This window comes from Schistocerca nitens, chromosome 6 (assembly GCF_023898315.1).
Source record: "Schistocerca nitens isolate TAMUIC-IGC-003100 chromosome 6, iqSchNite1.1, whole genome shotgun sequence".
NCBI classification, from domain to species: domain Eukaryota; kingdom Metazoa; phylum Arthropoda; class Insecta; order Orthoptera; family Acrididae; genus Schistocerca; species Schistocerca nitens.
The window spans coordinates 529,938,613-529,958,043 of NC_064619.1; the positions used below are offsets into that span (position 1 = coordinate 529,938,613).

The 19,431-nt window shown below is 41.0% G+C and overlaps 1 protein-coding gene across 1 annotated transcript in view; it reads left to right on the forward strand.

The window, feature by feature from the left end:
* Positions 1-19,431, forward strand: part of LOC126262800 (uncharacterized) — a 120,575-nt gene that overhangs the window by 2,711 nt on the left and 98,433 nt on the right. The window contains exon 2 of the mRNA XM_049959625.1: positions 13,633-13,782. Within this exon, the coding sequence (XP_049815582.1) occupies positions 13,633-13,782 (150 nt within the window). The remainder of the gene's footprint in view (positions 1-13,632; positions 13,783-19,431) is intronic.

Sequence of the window (19,431 nt, forward strand, 5' to 3'; positions counted from 1 at the left end):
TTGGTTAAAAATTACTGGACACACTCTGTTGTTCTTCCGAAGATGCCATCCATGTATCTGATGGCTTGTAACATCTCCTTTTACTTCTGTTATGCTTTATATTCTTAAACGTCGGTCTTTATCGCACACTACGCCACAGTTAACAATGACGAGTTTCGGCTTACTGCCATTATAGAATCATTAGGATAATTCTTATACAGTTATCAATATCACATAATTTGCACAAACAAGCGAATGAGCGAGGGATTTCCGGTATTTAAGCGATGAAGCAACACTGACTAGTGCAATAACCAAGAACGAAAAGCACTCTCCATTTCACGATCACTTCCTCATGTACTCCTAAAGATCTGATAATGACAGTAAGTCGAAACCGGTCATTGTGAATTTATGAATAAAATGCCAAACGTTATCGCGGACTGGTTTGTAGGCTCTATGTCTTTAATTGCCATTATGCTATAGTTTACCGTAAATATATTTAATATGTTTTTGTCAGTATCAATAGATACTGTTAGAAATGTATAAAGATCTACCTATCGGGAAATCAACTTCATTTATCCCCTTAGAATTTTTTGTTTTTGACTTCTAAACGATGTTCTGGGGCATCCCAAATATCTGTGATGGTTTAAAATTGGTGCACCGAGAAGCCTAGTTCAACAAATGTACATGATGTCTTCGATCGACGATGAAACCAGTTTTCTTATAGTCAGTGGTTTCTTTATTCGCGTCAGAAGCATGATTACAAATAAGCACAGAAAGAAAATAGTAAATATATAAAACAAGTAACGTAAAGGAAACGAGTTCGGCTTGATGTAAGTGGAAGATAACACGCTGGATGTCCAAAAGTAGGCAACTTCAAGAAGATTTGCGGCTGCCTGAAGTAGGTCTTCCTTGGTGCTGGCAGCAAAACAAGTTTGCTGTGGTTTGCGTTTCTCTGCGGTCGCAGTTGGTAGAGACGACTGGAATTCCCCCTTTTTGGAGGCTATGATTCGACCTTCCAGTTCCAGAGTAAAGGCGAATGAGGGAACTCCATCGAATCCATTTCTCTTGGTAATCAGGAAGGAGATTTCCAGATGGCTAGGCCAAAGTGGATCGTTTCCAGCTTTCCATATTTCTGTTCTTGCTTTGGATGGGTCACTGCTGGTTTTCATGGAGATTTTCCCTGAGTTCAATCTCTGGACGGTTAATTCATAATCATGGAATGGATGGCTGGTCTTTGACCGGGTTTTATCTCTCCCCACTGGTAGCTGCCTCACGATGCATTTCTGCTGGAGCAGTACCTGCCATACGATGTAATTGCGCAAGTAGTGTAGGCCACAGACATCCAGTGGAGCCGGCCGGAGTGGCCGTGCGGTTCTAGGCGCTACAGTCTGGAACTGAGCGACCGCTACGGTTGCAGGTTCGAATCCGGCCTCGGGCATGGATGTGTGTGATATCCTTAGGTTAGTTAGGTTTAATTGGTTCTAAGTTCTAGGCGACTGATGACCTCAGAAGTTAAGTCGCATAGTGCTCAGAGCCATTTGAACCATTTGAACATCCAGTGATAAGGATGCACGTTTCATTTGTTGCCTGTCGACTTCTTTGGCTTAGTTTTACCTACACGACACATGCCTCAGAAAAATACATTTATAATGTTGTTGTTATTAGAGTTTGCGACTGGGGATGTTATTTCTGACTTCCACTTTCAAACTTGTGTTACAGAAGTGTGACACTCAGATATTTTGGATCTGGTGCAACAGCCAGTTGTTTACTTACCGTGAGACACTGCACTTACTACATGTCTGTCTGCGTTCAAGATGAAAGTACACAGTTGAGTTTTAAGTGGGTTAGGGCAGTAGACACTCAGTATCATCAAAGCATCCGTCTTCTTGGAAGATTTAGCCTGAGTTGTCAATGCCACATCATTTCAGGTGTGCTACGACAGTGGCTGATAATTTGTATAGACGTTAAAAAGAGAGGGGACCAATACGGTTCCTATTTTTTAGTCACCGTCAACATCAGTCGCGCGAGTCGAAACCGGAAAAACCAGCCCAAGCCCATCACAACATGTACACCAAATTCATTTCCGGAAACAACAAAGAAAAATAAACTAAGAAACGGTGATGCCGTTAGAGAGGCATGCGGAAGCTAAACACATACCTGTTTGATAGGCGTATCATGCACTGTAAGTAATCTCTATGTGGAAATTTCTCACTCCCCAGAGATCAATGACCCATTGTTTGCACAGCGCCAAACGTCATCGCCAATCCATTTTTGTGATAAGATTTTACTTTTATTTAATTTTATTGTGGTTTGGTGTACGTACCACTCAACTAGCTCCATATTGCATCAGTACTACACGTGATGATTAAAACAAATTTACTTAAGCACATGCGGAGCATACAGTTCCTTATATTTCCTTTAAGCTATCGATATTTCGACTGGTTTCGTTTCGCTCTCCATTTCTTCCTGTTTTGTGCTAATGTTTCCCTATCTACATATCTTCTACATCAGCACTGTCTAGTCTTCCTCTTCCTATAATGATTTTCCCTATGCTGTTCCTTACAGTGCTGAGGTAACTATTCCCAGAAGTCATAGCAGAAGCCCCCACAACCAGTTCCTTCTTTTGGTAAGGGTTACTAATTGACTTATTATCTCGTCAGTTCTTCTCAGTACTTCTACATTTTGAACGTTAGCCTTCTACTTAATTTTGAACATTCTTCGGTCTCACCACATCTCAAATGTTTCCTCTTACTTCTTCTCGTGATTTTCGCTGTTCCATGTTTCAGTCACATACCATGCTGTGCTCCGAGTGTACTTCCAGCATCTTCTTCCCCGGTGTCCTGTTAATAAATATATTAAATTATAAGGAAAGTCAGCGTTGGCCGTAATATTGATGTTTTATTGATGGCATCAATATTACAGCCAACGCTGACTTTCCTTTTAATTTAACATATTTGGTCGTTGTGCACACAGCACTCAATGCAGTCGCCAATCAATAAAATCAATATATGATAGCAGTAGAGTTAATTTATTTAAAAAAGCTTTCTTCGCATATACCAATTTACTTCTAATACCTTTCTTGTTTCGGTCATTCTGTGTAGTTTTACTTCCTGATTAGGAGAATTCTTTCACATCTTGCAACCTTGTGTCGTTCGCAGGTTTGATGTTGAAAAAGTCCTAATTCTCCTTACAACCACTCTTCGTATTTGCTTTGCTTGTTCTTTAGTCATATTTTCTGCCGAGTATGCCGTTCATTGCTTTCAAAGGGGCTACCTTCCATCTGGCCAAATGCCTATGTGGGATATGAAAATCAGTATTAGTATACACTGATTGACAGAAAACGTGAAGCACCAGAAGGGGATGAGGAAAGGAAGTGGCACTATGTGGTGTTATTTCCATTATTACAACATCGAGTCAAATTTACGAAGGACTTGGCTGTATGAGTGCACTTACCAGTATGACGTTGCACTCCCTTTTGGCCTGGATGCGTGCATTGACTGGATGGGGAAGGTGCCGCAAAGCCGTCGTATCCTCTCCTGAGGCCAGCTAGTTGGCAACAGTTGTAACTTGTCTTCGATACCCTGGATACTGGTACTGGGACAGAGTTGATGCCCGAGCTGGCCCCACACGTGTTCTATCGGGAACATATCTGGGGATCTTGATGATCACAACATCGCTCACACAATTCATCGAGGCACGTGCCATGTGTGGACAAGTATTGTCCTGTCGAAGAACGGCACTTACATGGGAGGTTACACATGAGGACACAGGGTGTACCATTGTGCCGTCAGAGTAGCCCCAATCCCTACCAGCCATCAGCTTAAGTCTTACCTCATGGATCCCCACAGCATACCGCCAGGAATAACAGCGATGGATCTCTCCAAAACATTGGAGGAGTGGGACCTCTCTCCCAGGCCGCCACCATATCCGCCGACGGGTAGTAAATAACTGCGATTCATCGATGAATGCAATGCTGCCTCATTCATCAATAGCCCATACTTCCCGACCACCGCGCCGTTCGAAACGCAGTCTTTTGTGTTGGGGTGTTAACGGCAGCCTATGCATGTGACGGTAATTCACTAGTCCGGATGTGCCAGTCTTCGACCAGTGGCGCGAAACGGCACAGAACGCTCTCGTATGGCAGGTGCAGATGCGAAGGGGCTACGATGTGCTCAATACGAGTTCTTCCTTTGTGGTGTGCACACGTGACCGATAGGAACTTTGACGACGAGTGTGCCTGCCCTCACACTCCCATCCAGTCCACCAAAGGACCAGTGCTACTTACAAGTGCCTCAAAAATCTGGGCATCGCAAGATCCAAAAAGCCAGCCAAATGGAGAATCACAAAGAGGCCATTTTCAAACTTTGTCAGGTGCTGTTAACGCTGTCTCACACGAGTACGAAGCATCTCTGTATCATTGACTGCGATCACTCAACTACTGCAGCTGCTCCCCCCACGCCTCTTATTCTCGAACCAGGCCATGTAAGAACACTGCATACATTGACATACGACCATGTCTTCTGTATGCTTCACTTTTTTGTCAGGCAGTTTATATTTCTCTTTCAATTTTATTCCTCTCCACGAAGTTTCATACACTGCCTCCATTGCTTCGTTGGGGTAGTAATAAGCTACAATCATTGTCTAGTATCCTTCTTTACACGAACTTGTCTTTCTTGATATTCTCTATGTGTTCTGTGGATCTTGTGCATTATCTGATCAGAAGTATCTGGAAGTGACCTCTAGATGTCAGGAGAGGTGGCCCTGCCAGTATAAAAGGAGACAAGGAGTATTGGGGTGCCAGTAGAGAAGCGGTAACAGCAGAATTGGCCTGTCAGGCGAGCTCAGTGACTCCGAACTTCGACTAGTCATTGGATGTCTCGTGAATAACAAATGCATCAGGAACATTTCAACCCTTCTAGAGCTGTACAAATCGACTGTTTATATAACTGAGAAGTAAAAACGCGAAGGAACAACCATAGCTAAATGAATACCAGGCAGGCCTCGCGTACTGACAGACAGCGACCATCGAGCATTGCACAGGATGGTTGTAAAAAAGCATGTGGAACCAGCTGGAGGACTCACACATGAGTTCCAAAGTGGTACCAAGCGTCCAGCTAGTACAATAAATGTGTGTAAGAAGTTAGAGAGAATTGAGTAAATTGTACAGCAGTTCATCATAAGACACACACTTCTGTAGTGAATGACTGGAAACAAGTGATGTGGAGTGATGAATCACGCTATACCGTATGTTGGCTTGGGTTTGGTGAATGTCGAGAACATTACTTACCACCAAGTGTACTGCCAACAGTGAAGTATGTAACGCTAAGGAGGTTTCTTTCGTGGTTGGGGCGAGGTCTCCTTATTGCCTTTAAGAAAACAGTAAGTGCGGGAGGACAAGAACACATTTTACAGTATTGTGTACTGCGCACAGTAGAGGGACAGTTTGGAAACCATGAATGTTTCTACCAGCACGACAATGCATTATATCTTACGCAGCAACTGTAGACCGTGGTCTAGGGGCAGTAACGTTCCTGATATGGTCTGGCCTGCCTAGAGTGTAGGTCTGAATCCAATGGAACAGCTTTGGGATGAGTCAGAAAATCGACTTCGCTCTAGACCCCAGCGTCCAGTATCACGATCTTCTCTGTTTTCGGCTCACGAGGAAGACAGACATTCAAAAGTCTCTTTAAATGTGTCCCCCATAGCGTTCAAGTCATCATAAATGCATTGGGTGGACATACCCCAAATTAGTGTATTAAGTGTTCTGATATTTTTTATCAGATAGTGTAGATAATTTGTATATCTATGCCTTAACCCAATCTTCTCATTGCACACATCTTGTTCCTCATTATACTGACGAAGTAATTTTCTAGGTGAACATATGCTACTATAATACAATTTTTTAAACATCTGTCTTCTATTGCTAAGAGCAATTGCTTCTCTGGTATCTTTCCCCTTCTTGAAACCGAACCGATTGTCTTCCAGTATGATTGGCGATAGGGCGCTGATAGCTGCATTGGAACTCGAATTCGAAACTTGTCATAGGGGGGGGGGGCACATTACTATTGGATCTGGGATTGGTCCCCATCCAGCTCACAGTTTTAATCTAGTAGCAAGTTTCAAACCAGCGCACACTCCTCTGGAGATTGAGAGATTCATTCTCGACGTCATAATAATACTCATGAAAAGTATCTACCTGGTATCAGGGCGAACATAAAAACATTGCTCTAGCGTTTCTGCCCCTGAGCTGCAACGAATGTCCGCTGATAAATCTGTCGAGAATCCCTTACATGTAGTTCATACAGTGTGCATAATAGATGAGGTTTCTGTGTCAATGAAGTCAATTTGAAAATGACATGACTCGTCAATGTGTGCCACTTTTATCAAAAGTTTCTTTGTTGAAACTAAGAAGCTTTGCACCTTAGTTCTGTTCTTTCCAAGTGCTCACGAACACCGTTAACAAGGTGCAGAAATGAATCCGAAACGAAACCACTGTTGCTTCACTAACACAGTGAAGAAGAATAGTTCGTTAACCATAGATAAATGCATTATTAATCACAGATTATAGTCCTATTACTTCCAGAACATCTTGTTTTGACATCTGGAACTGTCTTTGAAAAGTCAGAAGCTTCGCATATATGCAGAGAGGTACACTCGATTCATAAAAATATTTCTAAAGGTACACATCGTACTGAAATATCACACGTAAACAAACATGTCTGTATCAGATATATGCTATTTAATAATACTATCAGTTTTCAGCTAGACGGAGTTCTTACAACAAACACTCATTTTTCCACTGACACACCAATTTTTCAATGGAAAATTCGGTTCTGCGGCCGAGATACTGTTTTTGCCTGAAACGATTTTTCGATTCGCAATAGATGGAAATCTGGATTCAGTTAGTAATTTCCATTTTTCATTCCTGAATATGATCTGTGACAAAATGAATATAGCTTTTATTAAAGCATTTTTCCAACTTACAATACTCTGAATGAGGGATACCGTGCCAAACTCTGCCCGACTGGCACGATAGGTAGTCAAAATCCCGAGCTGGTTGGAGAGCCCTGCCCATAATGCTCCCAAAGCTCCTTCAGTCTTGTGCGCGCAGAAGTAGGGTATCAGTTTGAATACTGGGCAAAGTGCCCTTTCTTCTTCTCATCTCAATATAAAATAAGACAACGGGAACCCCCTTACGACGGCATGTGACCGGCATGTACCTTGGACAATAGCGAAGGCTGGAAAATGGAAGCCACCAATCCACTGCACCAATACGACGACAGATAACAATCTACCCAACTGCGTGTGTTAAAAATGCGGAAAACCCATCCCCTCCTTTTCTCTCTGAGCTTCGTTATTTGTGCTCTGTGTATCAGAGTGAGAGGACCATCGGCAGCGAAGTTATCGTACTTAGAAAATGGCAGCAGATATTACCATAAATTACCAGGTATTACAGTGACTGTGTAACTGAACTCTATAAAATAGTGACACCATGATATTTACTGCAAGCACTCTATTTAAAAAACAAAACGGATGTCTACCAACATCTATTCCTTCCACGCAAATGGAACATGTTGAGTCTTAATGTACTCTCCGCCACAAACCGTAAGGTGGTATGTGTATGCTGTGGTACAGTCCCCCAATATATGTACTGTGATCGTCTCAGAAAACTGTTGTATTTCGGATGACGTTCAAGTTCCTAATCAATATAGGTATAGACAAGAAAGGAGGTGGGTTTTCGCTGTGTCCATGTAGAAGGGTTGGAATATGTTTTACACTAGTGGGAGATTGGTATCATGTATTTTTTATACGAAGCATAGCATAATTAAAATTAAAGTTTTCTTTCATCATGTCGCTGGAGAACAATAAATCAACTTCGGCCTTCATTCTCGCCATTAAAAACTGTTGTTATAGAGGTTTACGGCAGAAGCGTACATGTAATCCTCTTCGTGACCATGGATGACCTACCAAAAAGCTGAATGCGGCCCGACTGACGCCGCTGTTCGTAATACGCAAGGCTCCTCCCGCCCACACTATAAACTCTTCGGCAGCGGTAAGCAGGCGGCGGATCGAAAATATCACCCCTCTGAGGGCAACTGCCCGAGTTAAAAAAGGCGACGAACGCCTTCTATTTCTCTCTCTCTCTCTCTCTCTCTCTCTCTCTCTCTCCAGACCAATAGGAACGCATTAATTGGTGGGGAACACCTCCCCTTTTCTTTTTATTTCTAGAACCTCGTCATTTACAGTATGTAACTGAATAACTATAATTTCTATAATTTAAAGACGCCAGGACATTTACTGCAAGCAATCCCTCGTCCTATAGCTATTTGCTATGTTACAGATTACTTCCAAATACTCACGCTTCCATTGTAAGGTACAGGTTGACAATTATCGAACTATATGAAAAAAAAGTAAATTAGTCACAAACTACGGTGTGCACACACATTATTCAACATGTAATCGTCACTGCAGATATTCGGATTTAGGTTATGAGATGTTCGATATGCCTGCCACCATTGGCGATGATGTGACTCAGACGAATAGCGTCCCGTTGAAGTGACGGAACATCCATGCTGTCGATGATCTCCTGAATCGCTGTCTTCAGTTCAGCAATGGTTTTGGGGTTATTGCTGTACACCTTGTCTTTAATGTAGCCCCACAGAAAGGAGTCGTATTTGTTCAAATCCGGAGAATGTGGCGGCCAATCGAGGCCCATGCCAGTGACCTGTGGGTACCCCAGAACCAGAATTCGGTCCCTAAAGTGCTCCTCCAGGACATTAAAAACTCTTCTGCTTCGATAGGGTCAAGCTCCGTCTTGCATGAACCACATTTTGTTTTAAAATCAGGGTACTTTGGACAATGGGGATGAAATCATCTTCCAAAACCTTCACGTACAGTTCGGCAGTCACCGTGTCGTCAAGGAATATCGCACCAATTATTCCATAACTGGACGTTGGACACCACACAGTCACCTGCTGAGGGCGAAGAGAGTTCTCGATCGCGAAATGCAGATTCTCAGTGCTCCAAATGCGCCAACTTTGCTTATTGACGTACCTGTGCAAGTGAAAGTGGGCTTCGTCGTTAAACCAAACCATACAGCGCATACTAATTCCCATCAAGCCCCGTGGCTAACCGTGCAGTTTGAACGTTCTATCTGTGAAAAAACAGTGTTTATCCGTCTCAGTGTCCACTAGGGACCGTCGGGAAAATAGCTAGAGAAAGAATTCTGCCAGCTTGCTCCCAGTCAGACAGCGACCATCCATGCCCTCCACGTCATAGAAGTGGAGAATGCTATAACGCAGACAAGTTCTACCAGCAGAAACACACAGCAAGGGAGTATTAGAAAGTAAGCATTATTCGAAATCCTGATGTTTTGTTTTATTACAGAATTCTAATCTTAGGTTACTTCCATAAAATGACACGTTGTTAACATATCACTTCTGTTAGCAAAGTCCTCTCGACAGTAAAGTACCTGAAAATTAAAATCATTTCCCGAAACGTATCATGCAAGTGAAAAATAATTTCGGTTCTGGTATTACACGACTACCTCCACGCCCAGCGACTTATTACCAACAGCGCAATGGGGCATCAGAATACTATTATGCGTTTTACCATTAGAGCAGTAAGGATCCTAAGGCACGGAAGAGAACATGAACCAAGCAGTCGCTTAACGCGGTTGTATCGTAGTGACAGTACGTATACTAAAATTATGAGTCATAACCATAAGTGGCGTCATGATCACATCTACACCTACATGAGTGATGCGGGATTTGAGAGCATTTGTCTTTTTTTACAGTTGAGTCCGACAGTTGTTTGGATACACGAATGGGCAATCCCCAGACTTGTTTCTCACCTGCACAGCAATACAAACATCCATGGATGAGTGACAACATAGTTCTTGTGAAAGTCTGCTAGGTAATGTTGGGGGATGTGCATTTGAAGTAGGCTGCGTGATGATTTTACGCCTGACATGCCTGTCATAGTGGCCATAGGAATAAGATAAGAGTGATAGAAGGGGCGTATCGTAAGTGGCGTTGTCAGTTGGGCCACAGCCGACTGTCTGGTAGGTTTTGCGTGGGCATGAAGAGGATTGTATGTGCACTTTTTTAGTTTGTCTTGTTTTTGAACAAAGTGTGTTTCCTCTACTATTCCTTAAAGAAGGAAGATTAGTGTTTAATGCCACGTCGACAGCGCGGTCGTTAGAGTAGGATGACAAAATCTTATTACAGAAGGATGGGGAAGGAAATCGGAGGTGCCCTTTTTTCAAAGGAACAATCCCAGCATTTTTCTGGAGCAAAGTAGGAAAATCACAGAAAACCTAAATCTGAATTGCCGGAACGGATTTGAAACGCCTCCTCCCAGAGGCCAGATCACTGTGTTAAAGACTGAGCCACCTCACTCGGCCTGTACCGTTGCTATCCTATGGCGGGAAGATGGTTCAGACTGCGATAACTCCTAAGGTACTACACAGTGGTATACCTGTTCCGCGTGCTGACACCACATGTGGCCCTGCTTCGGCGTGGCACCAGGTGGGGATGTACTTCACAGAAGGTTGCGGTGTCCCGCCAGCCAGGTGATGGTGTTCCGCAGATTCGAAGTCTGTACAGCAGGGGTGGGCAGCTGGTGGAATGTTGGGTGGGCCGTTCGTTTACTACCCTGCGTCAGTACACTTTGTATAAGTATTGTATTGTGCTAGTGCTGTGTACATAGTTCCGCGTAGTCAGCGTGTACACAACTTTCCCACTAGAGCGCGCCCCGCTAAGCACAACAGCGCAGGCGCAGCGCTCGTCCGTCTCCGCACTACGAGATGGCGCTGCCTTAGAGACGGACCAAATTCTGCTTCCGCCGATCCGTGTATTAATATGTAACGTAGCCAATGAGATTGCTGCTAACGTAGAACCTTTTCTCCTCGCCGATCACACTCGCGCAATGATACCTAAATGCGCGAGGTATTATAACGAGTGTACAGACCTCCGATTAGTCAGTGTGCATTTGTCTGCACCAGTCTGTACCAGTCTGCATTAGTCTGTACCAGTCTATAGTCAAGTTTCAGTCTGCGCCTAATAAGATTACCATATTCCTGTACATAGCCATGAAGATAAATGAATAGACACTTTGTCAAGTATCAGAGATATGTGAGAATAAGATTAACATACCAAGACCAAAGGAACTTCAGATTGTCAGTTGTAAACAGCATCCAGGATCAAGTTACACAATGTCTACGCTTTTTATTATTTTAATAAATGTGTTTGAAAATTAATCAAGTTCTGTTTAAAGTTGGTCACCGTCAATCTGCTACTCTAAGCGTGCAAGTGGCATTTCTATCGTCTGACCTAATGGCAGAAGATAAACGCGCCACGATAAGACCACGAGACATATTGCTGACACTTGCCTACTTCGTTAGAGCGACAATCAAATAATCTGATCGTGTGTGTACCGAATGTCTTACAGTACGCACACCACAGCTAGTTATTCAGCAACATACGCTGCTTGCAAAAAAAAAAAAAAAATTTGTACACCCTGTTGATGATGATGATAATGAGGTCCCATACTCCGAGGAGCGTAGTGGACGATGCGGGAGACCCGCACCGCCGTACTAGGCAAGGTCCTAGAGGAGGTGGTTTGCCATTGCCTTCCTCCGACCGTAATGTGGAGGTTAGAGGTTTTCAGTTCACCTAAGATTTATTGTTGCAACAGTGTATATGCAGTAGATGAAATGATTACATTTACAGATCAATAGCAGAAGCGGTTCTGTGGTATCGAGTATCGTCCAAGCTGAAACACCGATATTAATACTTGATATAGCACCCACGGGCGGCAATGCAGTCACTGACTCTGGCATCCAGTTGATCGTACAGGTGGCGAATACTGTCCTAGGATATATGCCATTCCTGCTCGACCTGTTAACTTAGTTCTGTAAGAATTGTTGGTTGACGAGTCGCACAAGTCACTTCTTGTCCCATCGTATCCCACACGTGCTCGACTGCCCGATTGGAGACAAGTCCGGAACTAGTGCTGAGCAGGGAAGTTGCTGCACGTCTTGCACAACACATTGCGTTTCACGGGCAATGTGTGGGAGAGCATTATCCTGTTGCAAAAATGGCGAAAGAACTTGTCTAACGACATTATGCATGTACCGAGGGCTGCTTAGCATCCCCTCCAAGTTGAAAGAGACCTGCAGCTTATCGCACTCCAGACCATAAGGCCTGGGCCAGTGTGTCGTGCACGAATGCACTCTACGAGACAGCACTCAACAGGTCAACATCGTACGCGCAAACGTCCATCACTTGCATGGAGACGGAATCTGCTTTATTCACTGAAGACCACGGCGCGCCATTCTTTTCAAGTGACCTTCTGACGGCACCAGACGAGCCGTGGACGTTGATGCTTTGACGTGAGAGTAAGACGGAGTATTGCCTGTGCTGTGGTAGCTGTACCATCTACCACTGCTGCCCATACAATATGACGATCCTGGACGGCGTCTGTACTGCGTGGACGTCCAGAAACGTGCGTAAGGGCGTGAGAATGTTCGCGTGACCACTGATACCATCGTCGTTGCAAAATTGACGCAGATAGTCCAAGTTGCGTGTCAATTCTCCAAAGAATCATCCCACCACTCGGAAGGCCACAATTTGACGCCTTTCGAATTCGCTCAGTTGGCTATAGGAAACACTAGTGCATCTCTGTGGCATGGTTTCCTGCTTGCTTTACACATTTGCGACACACTGAGCCTCCTCACTGTGAGCATTCCGTATTAAAGGGTAGACACAGATGGTGCTTTGATAGCTATTCCACTGCGCTATCTATTGGTGGACGATGCTGAAACTATTATCAGTACATCTACTACCCCCAGGTGGCATATGCCGTCATAGGATCAAAATCGATGTTGTCTTTCTAGGTGCACTCATTTTTTTCCAGTAGTGATTTACATGTTTCTGTAAATAGATGTGTGGGTATTCGGAGTAAATCGGTAAAGTTATAGCACGCAGCAATGGAAGGTGGGTGTGCCTACAGTAAATGACGTTATTATTTTATAGTCAAATACTGTATGGTCAGAGTGTATTGCCTTGTAATTTATGTTGATATTTACTGCCATTTTCTAAGTAGGACGACTCCCTGCTGCCGGTCCTTTCTCTCACTAAGGTACACTGAGCCCAAGACGAAGCTCAAGGGGTAAAGGAGGGGAAGGGTTTCTTGCCTTATGTAACACACGCAGTTGACCTAGGCCGTTGGTGTCCTTGTATGTGGATGGGTGATCTTCCTTTCCCAGCCTTCACAACTGCACAAGCTGAATACCTAGCCACGTGGTAGGGTAGGGTGTTCCCGCAAGGCTTATCTCGAGATACGGAAAACAAAAGTCCCTTTTTTCCAGTATGACCACTGATACAATACTTACAAATAGCCAAGTTTTTGCTAAGTAATAGGAGTCATTCACTTGGCCAACGAATTTATACAAATCACATTCTTGGCAACTGCTTTTATGCTATCTACATTTCCTCATGCGAGTCTGCATATACTATAGTTTTGCAGACTACCCCCTAGTCTTTGTGATATTTAAACAAATCAACGGTATTTACATCTTAACGTGTTGCCTACTCTACTTAACCGATTTCCTTTAACATTCAACTAACCTTTTTTTTTAACTTTTTGCAGCACATTAAGATAGAAAACTTCATGGAGTGCCCAGGAAATGAAGATCTGGCGATGGAGATTCTACATCACGAAGTAGAGAGAGTGTCCAAAAATTCGATAGCCATAAACCTCACGCTGGACGTCAAAACAGAGATAAAGGAGGGCTATACGGTCAGTCTGTGTATGTCAAATTGTTCCACTGATTCGAGCGTTTGCGACTCTAAGACGAGTCCCTGTGCATTTACTTTTAACTAATTGTAGACTGTTTTTTCACAGATTGCATGCACTGTCTTAATGCACTTTCAGTATTACCTATAGCGGAAATGCTACTTTTTTCTGTTTCAAATGGCGACGTAGGATATATTGACACAACAGATAAGTATAAATGGAGATGTTATGTGTGATGCATACGGTTGCCAACTGCAACACCTTATGTCTAGAGTATGCAAGGTGAATCCGAAAGCCGACGACAAAATTTCGGAAGCTGTTCAGGGTCACATTCTGATTATTTTCCTATAAGTGATCCCCATTTATATACATAGTACACAAACTTTTAAATTTAAAAGAAACTAGTAATTTCTCTCGACGCCCGATTCTTTAAAGACTGAAACTCCCATGTATAAAATTGTTTCAAAGTCTGATTACTTTATATAATAAAGAGCCAAAAATCTGGTACACTTGCCTAATATCGTGCAGGGCCCCCGCGAGCATGCAGAAGTGCCGCGACACGATATGGTATGGACTTGACTAATTTCTGAACTAGTGCAGGAGGGAACACACCATGTAACCTGCAGGGTTGTCCATAAATCCGTTAAGAGTACGAGGGCCTAGAATCTCTTCTGAACAGCACGTTACAAGGCATCCCAGACATGCTCAATAATGTCCGTCCCTGGGGACTTTGGTGGCCAGCGGAAGTGTTTAAACTTAGAAGAGTGTTCCTGGAGCCACACTGTAGCAATTCTGGACGTGTGGGGTGTCACATTGTCCTGATGGAATTGCCCAAATCCGTCGGAATGCACAATAGACAAAAATGGATGCACGTGATCAGACAGGGTGCTTATGTACTTGTCAGCTGTCAGAGTCGCCTGTCAGAGTCGTATCTAAACGTATCAAGGGTCCCATATCACTCCAACTGTACACGCCCTTCATCATTACCGAACCTTCACCAGCTTGAACAGTCCCCTGTTCTCATGTAGGGTCCATGGATTCACGAAGTACACGTCCATCTGCTCGATACAATTTCAAACGAGATTCGTCCGACCAGGCAACATGTTTCTAGTCATCAGCAGTCAAATGTCGGTGTTGATGCATAAAGGGAGGAATAAAGTTTTAGATACGTGGTAGTAACTGGAATTAAGTGAAAAATATAACTTTCTTTTCACACAACCTGTTTACTTAACAATATATAACCAAAAATTTTTTTTCTTACAAAATGAACAAATTTGTAAAATGAATAAGCTTTTGGAAGAGAAATCAAAACAGCAAACAATATTACAATAATTACAAGACGAACGGACTTGCAGTCCACCAGCGGTGTTTACTACCACACTGGACACAGTTTCTCTTACTAAACGCCCTTCTGCAACACATGAAAACTATATGAGCGCCATTGATGGCAAGAGTGACTCAGTTACTCAAAACAGATGACATAACTTTTAATTTGAAAGCTGTATGTCGAGAGTTCGGGGTTAAGATGCGCACCTGTGCTTAAAGGTTAAACAGATTAGGAAACAATATGACAACGATAAGGCTTACTTCAAAGCAGGCAACTTCTTAATTACAATCGACAACCACAACCAAGATGCGACTGGATCTCTACCAGTCCCTTTTCACAATCTTATTTTGACTAACGCTCTGATGACAGTTAGCTGTTAATATTTTCCAAGTTAAACAGATTGTCATTTATGATCACTCTGAAGAAACATCTTAAAACGTTACTAGTGAACACTTATTACAAGAAAACTCACTCAGGAGAACCACAAGATCAAGTTAAAAATGCACCAATAACAACCTGGTTTTTCAAAGACAGCAATGCACAGCTTAGTACAACAGGTCGTTCAGAGTATAACTAATCCAATTACAATCAATTAAGTGAACCAGTTAAAATCTAAATCTAATCACAAGACCCCTGTTTCGTTTAATGGCGGCCTGTGCCTTGTACAATTGTTCCAGCTGTATTTACGACTGGAAGCTGATTCATTAGAACATTAATGATCGAGTATAAACCAGAAAGAAAAGACACTATAATAGCGGAACAAATTTTCAAATGAGAACTAGTGTCTTAGTGCAATATTACGGCCTGTATTTATGACCAAAGAGCTGACCGAGTAAAACTCTGAGGCTTGGGTACAAATTAGAAAATAATTAGGACGGGAGGTAGACAATGACACAAATCACCACGAGGATTACAGAATGTTACTCACCTTTATCACCAAACAGTTCCATGGATCCACAGTGCATCAGGGCAGATACTGAGTGGTGCCGATGCAAGCCAGGTAAAAGAGGGCAGCCATGCCACGAGCAGTCGTCCGACACGAATGTTGCCAATCAACCAACGGGATGTCTGTCTGCTGTTTGTAGTCGATGCTGACCCCGCTGAAGTGCTCAGGTATCTTCGCTCTGTGCAGGCCCTCCTTGTGTAGCCCGTGGCTTCAGCCACTCGGACCTCATGTCCACCTCTTGTTGTGACGCTACCGTCAATCCCCAAACTTTGTGTCTCCTCCTCTCGCGCCAGCGAACATATATATATATATATACATATATATATATATATATATATATATATATATATATATATATATATATATATATATATATATATATATATATCGGCGGGCAAAGACCTTCTAAGGACACAACCCACAGATACTAACTCTTCCTCATAGATATTGGCAATTGGGCTGTAAGAGGTATAGTCGATAGTCGATAATACCCTTGAGCTAATGGCGCCAGACAGAACAGTTTACTCACTTAATGGCACCATGGCTCAGTTTTGTGTTAAGCAGTCATCGAGGGTGCACAAGTGGGCCTTCAGGTCTGAAAACCACATCGATGATGTTTCGTTGAATGTTCCACATGCTGAAACTTGTTGACAGCTCAGCATTGAAATCTGCAGCAATTTGTGGGAGGGTTGACTTCTGTCATGTTGAACGATTATCTTCAATAGATCCATCTAGTAAGTTCTGGCTTAGCCGTAACTCACTGGCTCGCTCGTGCCTCATAAGCTAGTGACCCAGAACCTAACCAGAACCTACTTAAAAGATCTACTATAATCCACTCTTCATGTCTAATTCACTTAATTTCATTTAAATTACTTAGAAAAATTAATAAAAATGAATATTTTTCAGATCACATTCACCAATTTTCAAATATAATTACTTTTCACACAAAAGGTGAACATAAGAAAATAAAATTTAATATTGTTTTATAAAAGTCGAACATAATAAAATATATAAAATGAATTATGGTGAATCCAAAATTTTTCAGATTTTCCCTTTATTTCTGAAAATATTTCAAAATGAGAAGCAAACAAATTGTAAAGAGTTCTAATTTTTTATTCATTTATAGTTAAAAAGTTTCAGTAAGTATTCTGTTCCGTGCAGTGTAAGTTAAATATTTCTTACTATACATCGTTACATACACTAAAGTACCTGTAGGAATTTTTTCATTAAAAGTAGCACAAAGCCGTTTTCTGTGAAGATGGAATATTCTTACTACAAGTAACGTTAATCACATAGATAAGATAGTTCCTTACGAAATTATATGGAACTATGTCACTGCCTGATTTTTTTGTAACTCGTTTAAAATCGAGAAATGAATCATGTGCTTTGAGAAAATTATTTGGAAGATTAATATTCCACATTTTCTGTGCGAAAATTTCGATTCTTCCAGTTTTCAAGTATATATCCTGTGGATCAACATGGTCGAATACTGAAGAGCCAAGTAACTGATTATTTTTTACGATTTATCTGAAATGTAACAAATATGAAATATGGCATATCAGATTCCATTGAGTCATAGTAATTTGTGGTATCTAGTTGGAAAATGTTTTCTTGTCACTCAGTCCTGCAACTTCTACAGCTCATAGTTCATAAACTGGAATTTTTCGATTTTTCAGAATATTTTCTCGTTGTTGTAATTCGTAATTTGATTTGTATTTAACAATTGCCACACGAATTTCCTTCGGTTCTACTACAATTTTTCCTTACTCAGGAAGTGTATCTTTAATTTAAATACTGGCATCATTATAATCAGGCCATCTAAGAATTGCATCTCCTAAAGTAGATCTAGTAAAAATGATGTTAAAACTCCTTCCCATGGAATCTCTTTATAATGATTAAAAAATCCACCAAGCATTGATAGTTCGTTTTTCTAACTCTTTATTTGTCCATTATTAAGTATATTTCCTACCAAACTTATTTTATCAGAGAACAGATGAAGTCAAATATAACTGTTGATGAAATAAAGGATGTTCGATTCTAGATAAAATACTATTTACTTTCTTTATGGTCACAAAGTCAAACAATTTTGCCACATAATTATTGATTAATTTTTATTGGATTTTCCATCATATGTTGGATACTCTGATTCTGATCCATCTGAATTAGCTACAATTCATGTATAGCTGTGCATGATTTGGATGAAGCCATCCTTCACCAATATTGATTTCAATCTCTGTATCCTTGTTGTGTGCATTTCAATTTTTTCTTATTTTCTCACCACAGAGAATGAGAAAAACTGATAACTCTCGATTTTGTTCATGATGTATTAAGGATAAAATTTATTAGTACGTTTCTAAAACAACTGTTAAAGTCGATCAGATTGTAATTTTAATCAGTTATAGTAATTTCTAAATCTTGAATAGGATAAAAAATAGGAATATCTACAGGATAGTGTGGTCCATAAATTATTATTGGTCTTCCAAATTTAGTATTTGGTTTAAATGAAGCAATAATATTAGTTTATCTATGAAAATTATCAGTATGTTTAACAAACATTCCATCAGCCATATTAAAATTTATATTAATTAATTCAAATGGAATAATTTTAGGAGCATCCTTAGCAACAGTTCTTTTATTAGCTTCAATAATTTGACTATCAAATCTTAACACACATGCAATACTATTTTCTTTTATGACCAAGTATAAATTTACATTACTTTCAAGCACAACTCTATTTAAAATTTCATCTGCTTTAATATGACTATTTGGCCTTTTCGATTGAATAAATTTTTCTAAATTTTTCAAACTATATTGACCAACAGGAATTTTTATTGTTTCTCCATTGACCTAAAGTTTATTATTTTTTGATGTAATATTTGGAATTAAAAAAGTTGAATAAAAACCAACTAGTGAAACATTTTTATAAGTTTCTCTTATTGGAATGGTTTAGCTTTGTTTAAGAATAGATGATTTATCACTTAACTGAAATAATCTACCCAATTACTATTAAAAATTTATTAAATAAATGATAGATTGGAAACCAAAACTAAGAATTCTTGAAAATGAATAAAAAATAAACATGGTAAAATTTTACAAAATTGTATTCCATGTGAATTGTAGTACCAAGTGGTTGTGGAAAAACCAATTTATTTATGTACAATAATATTCTAGCTCCAGGATGGTCGAATTGGAATAAAATTAATCGTTTGCAAGTACATTCAAAATGTTTACATAAAACAAAATATCAACAATTTGTCAAAAGATGTGAAAAAAGTGAAAATAAACACAATGAAAAATTGCTACTTTATTGAAAATAATTATTAAACTATTCCATTAGATCAATGACAAAATAATTCAGTTGTGTTTGATTACTTTGTTC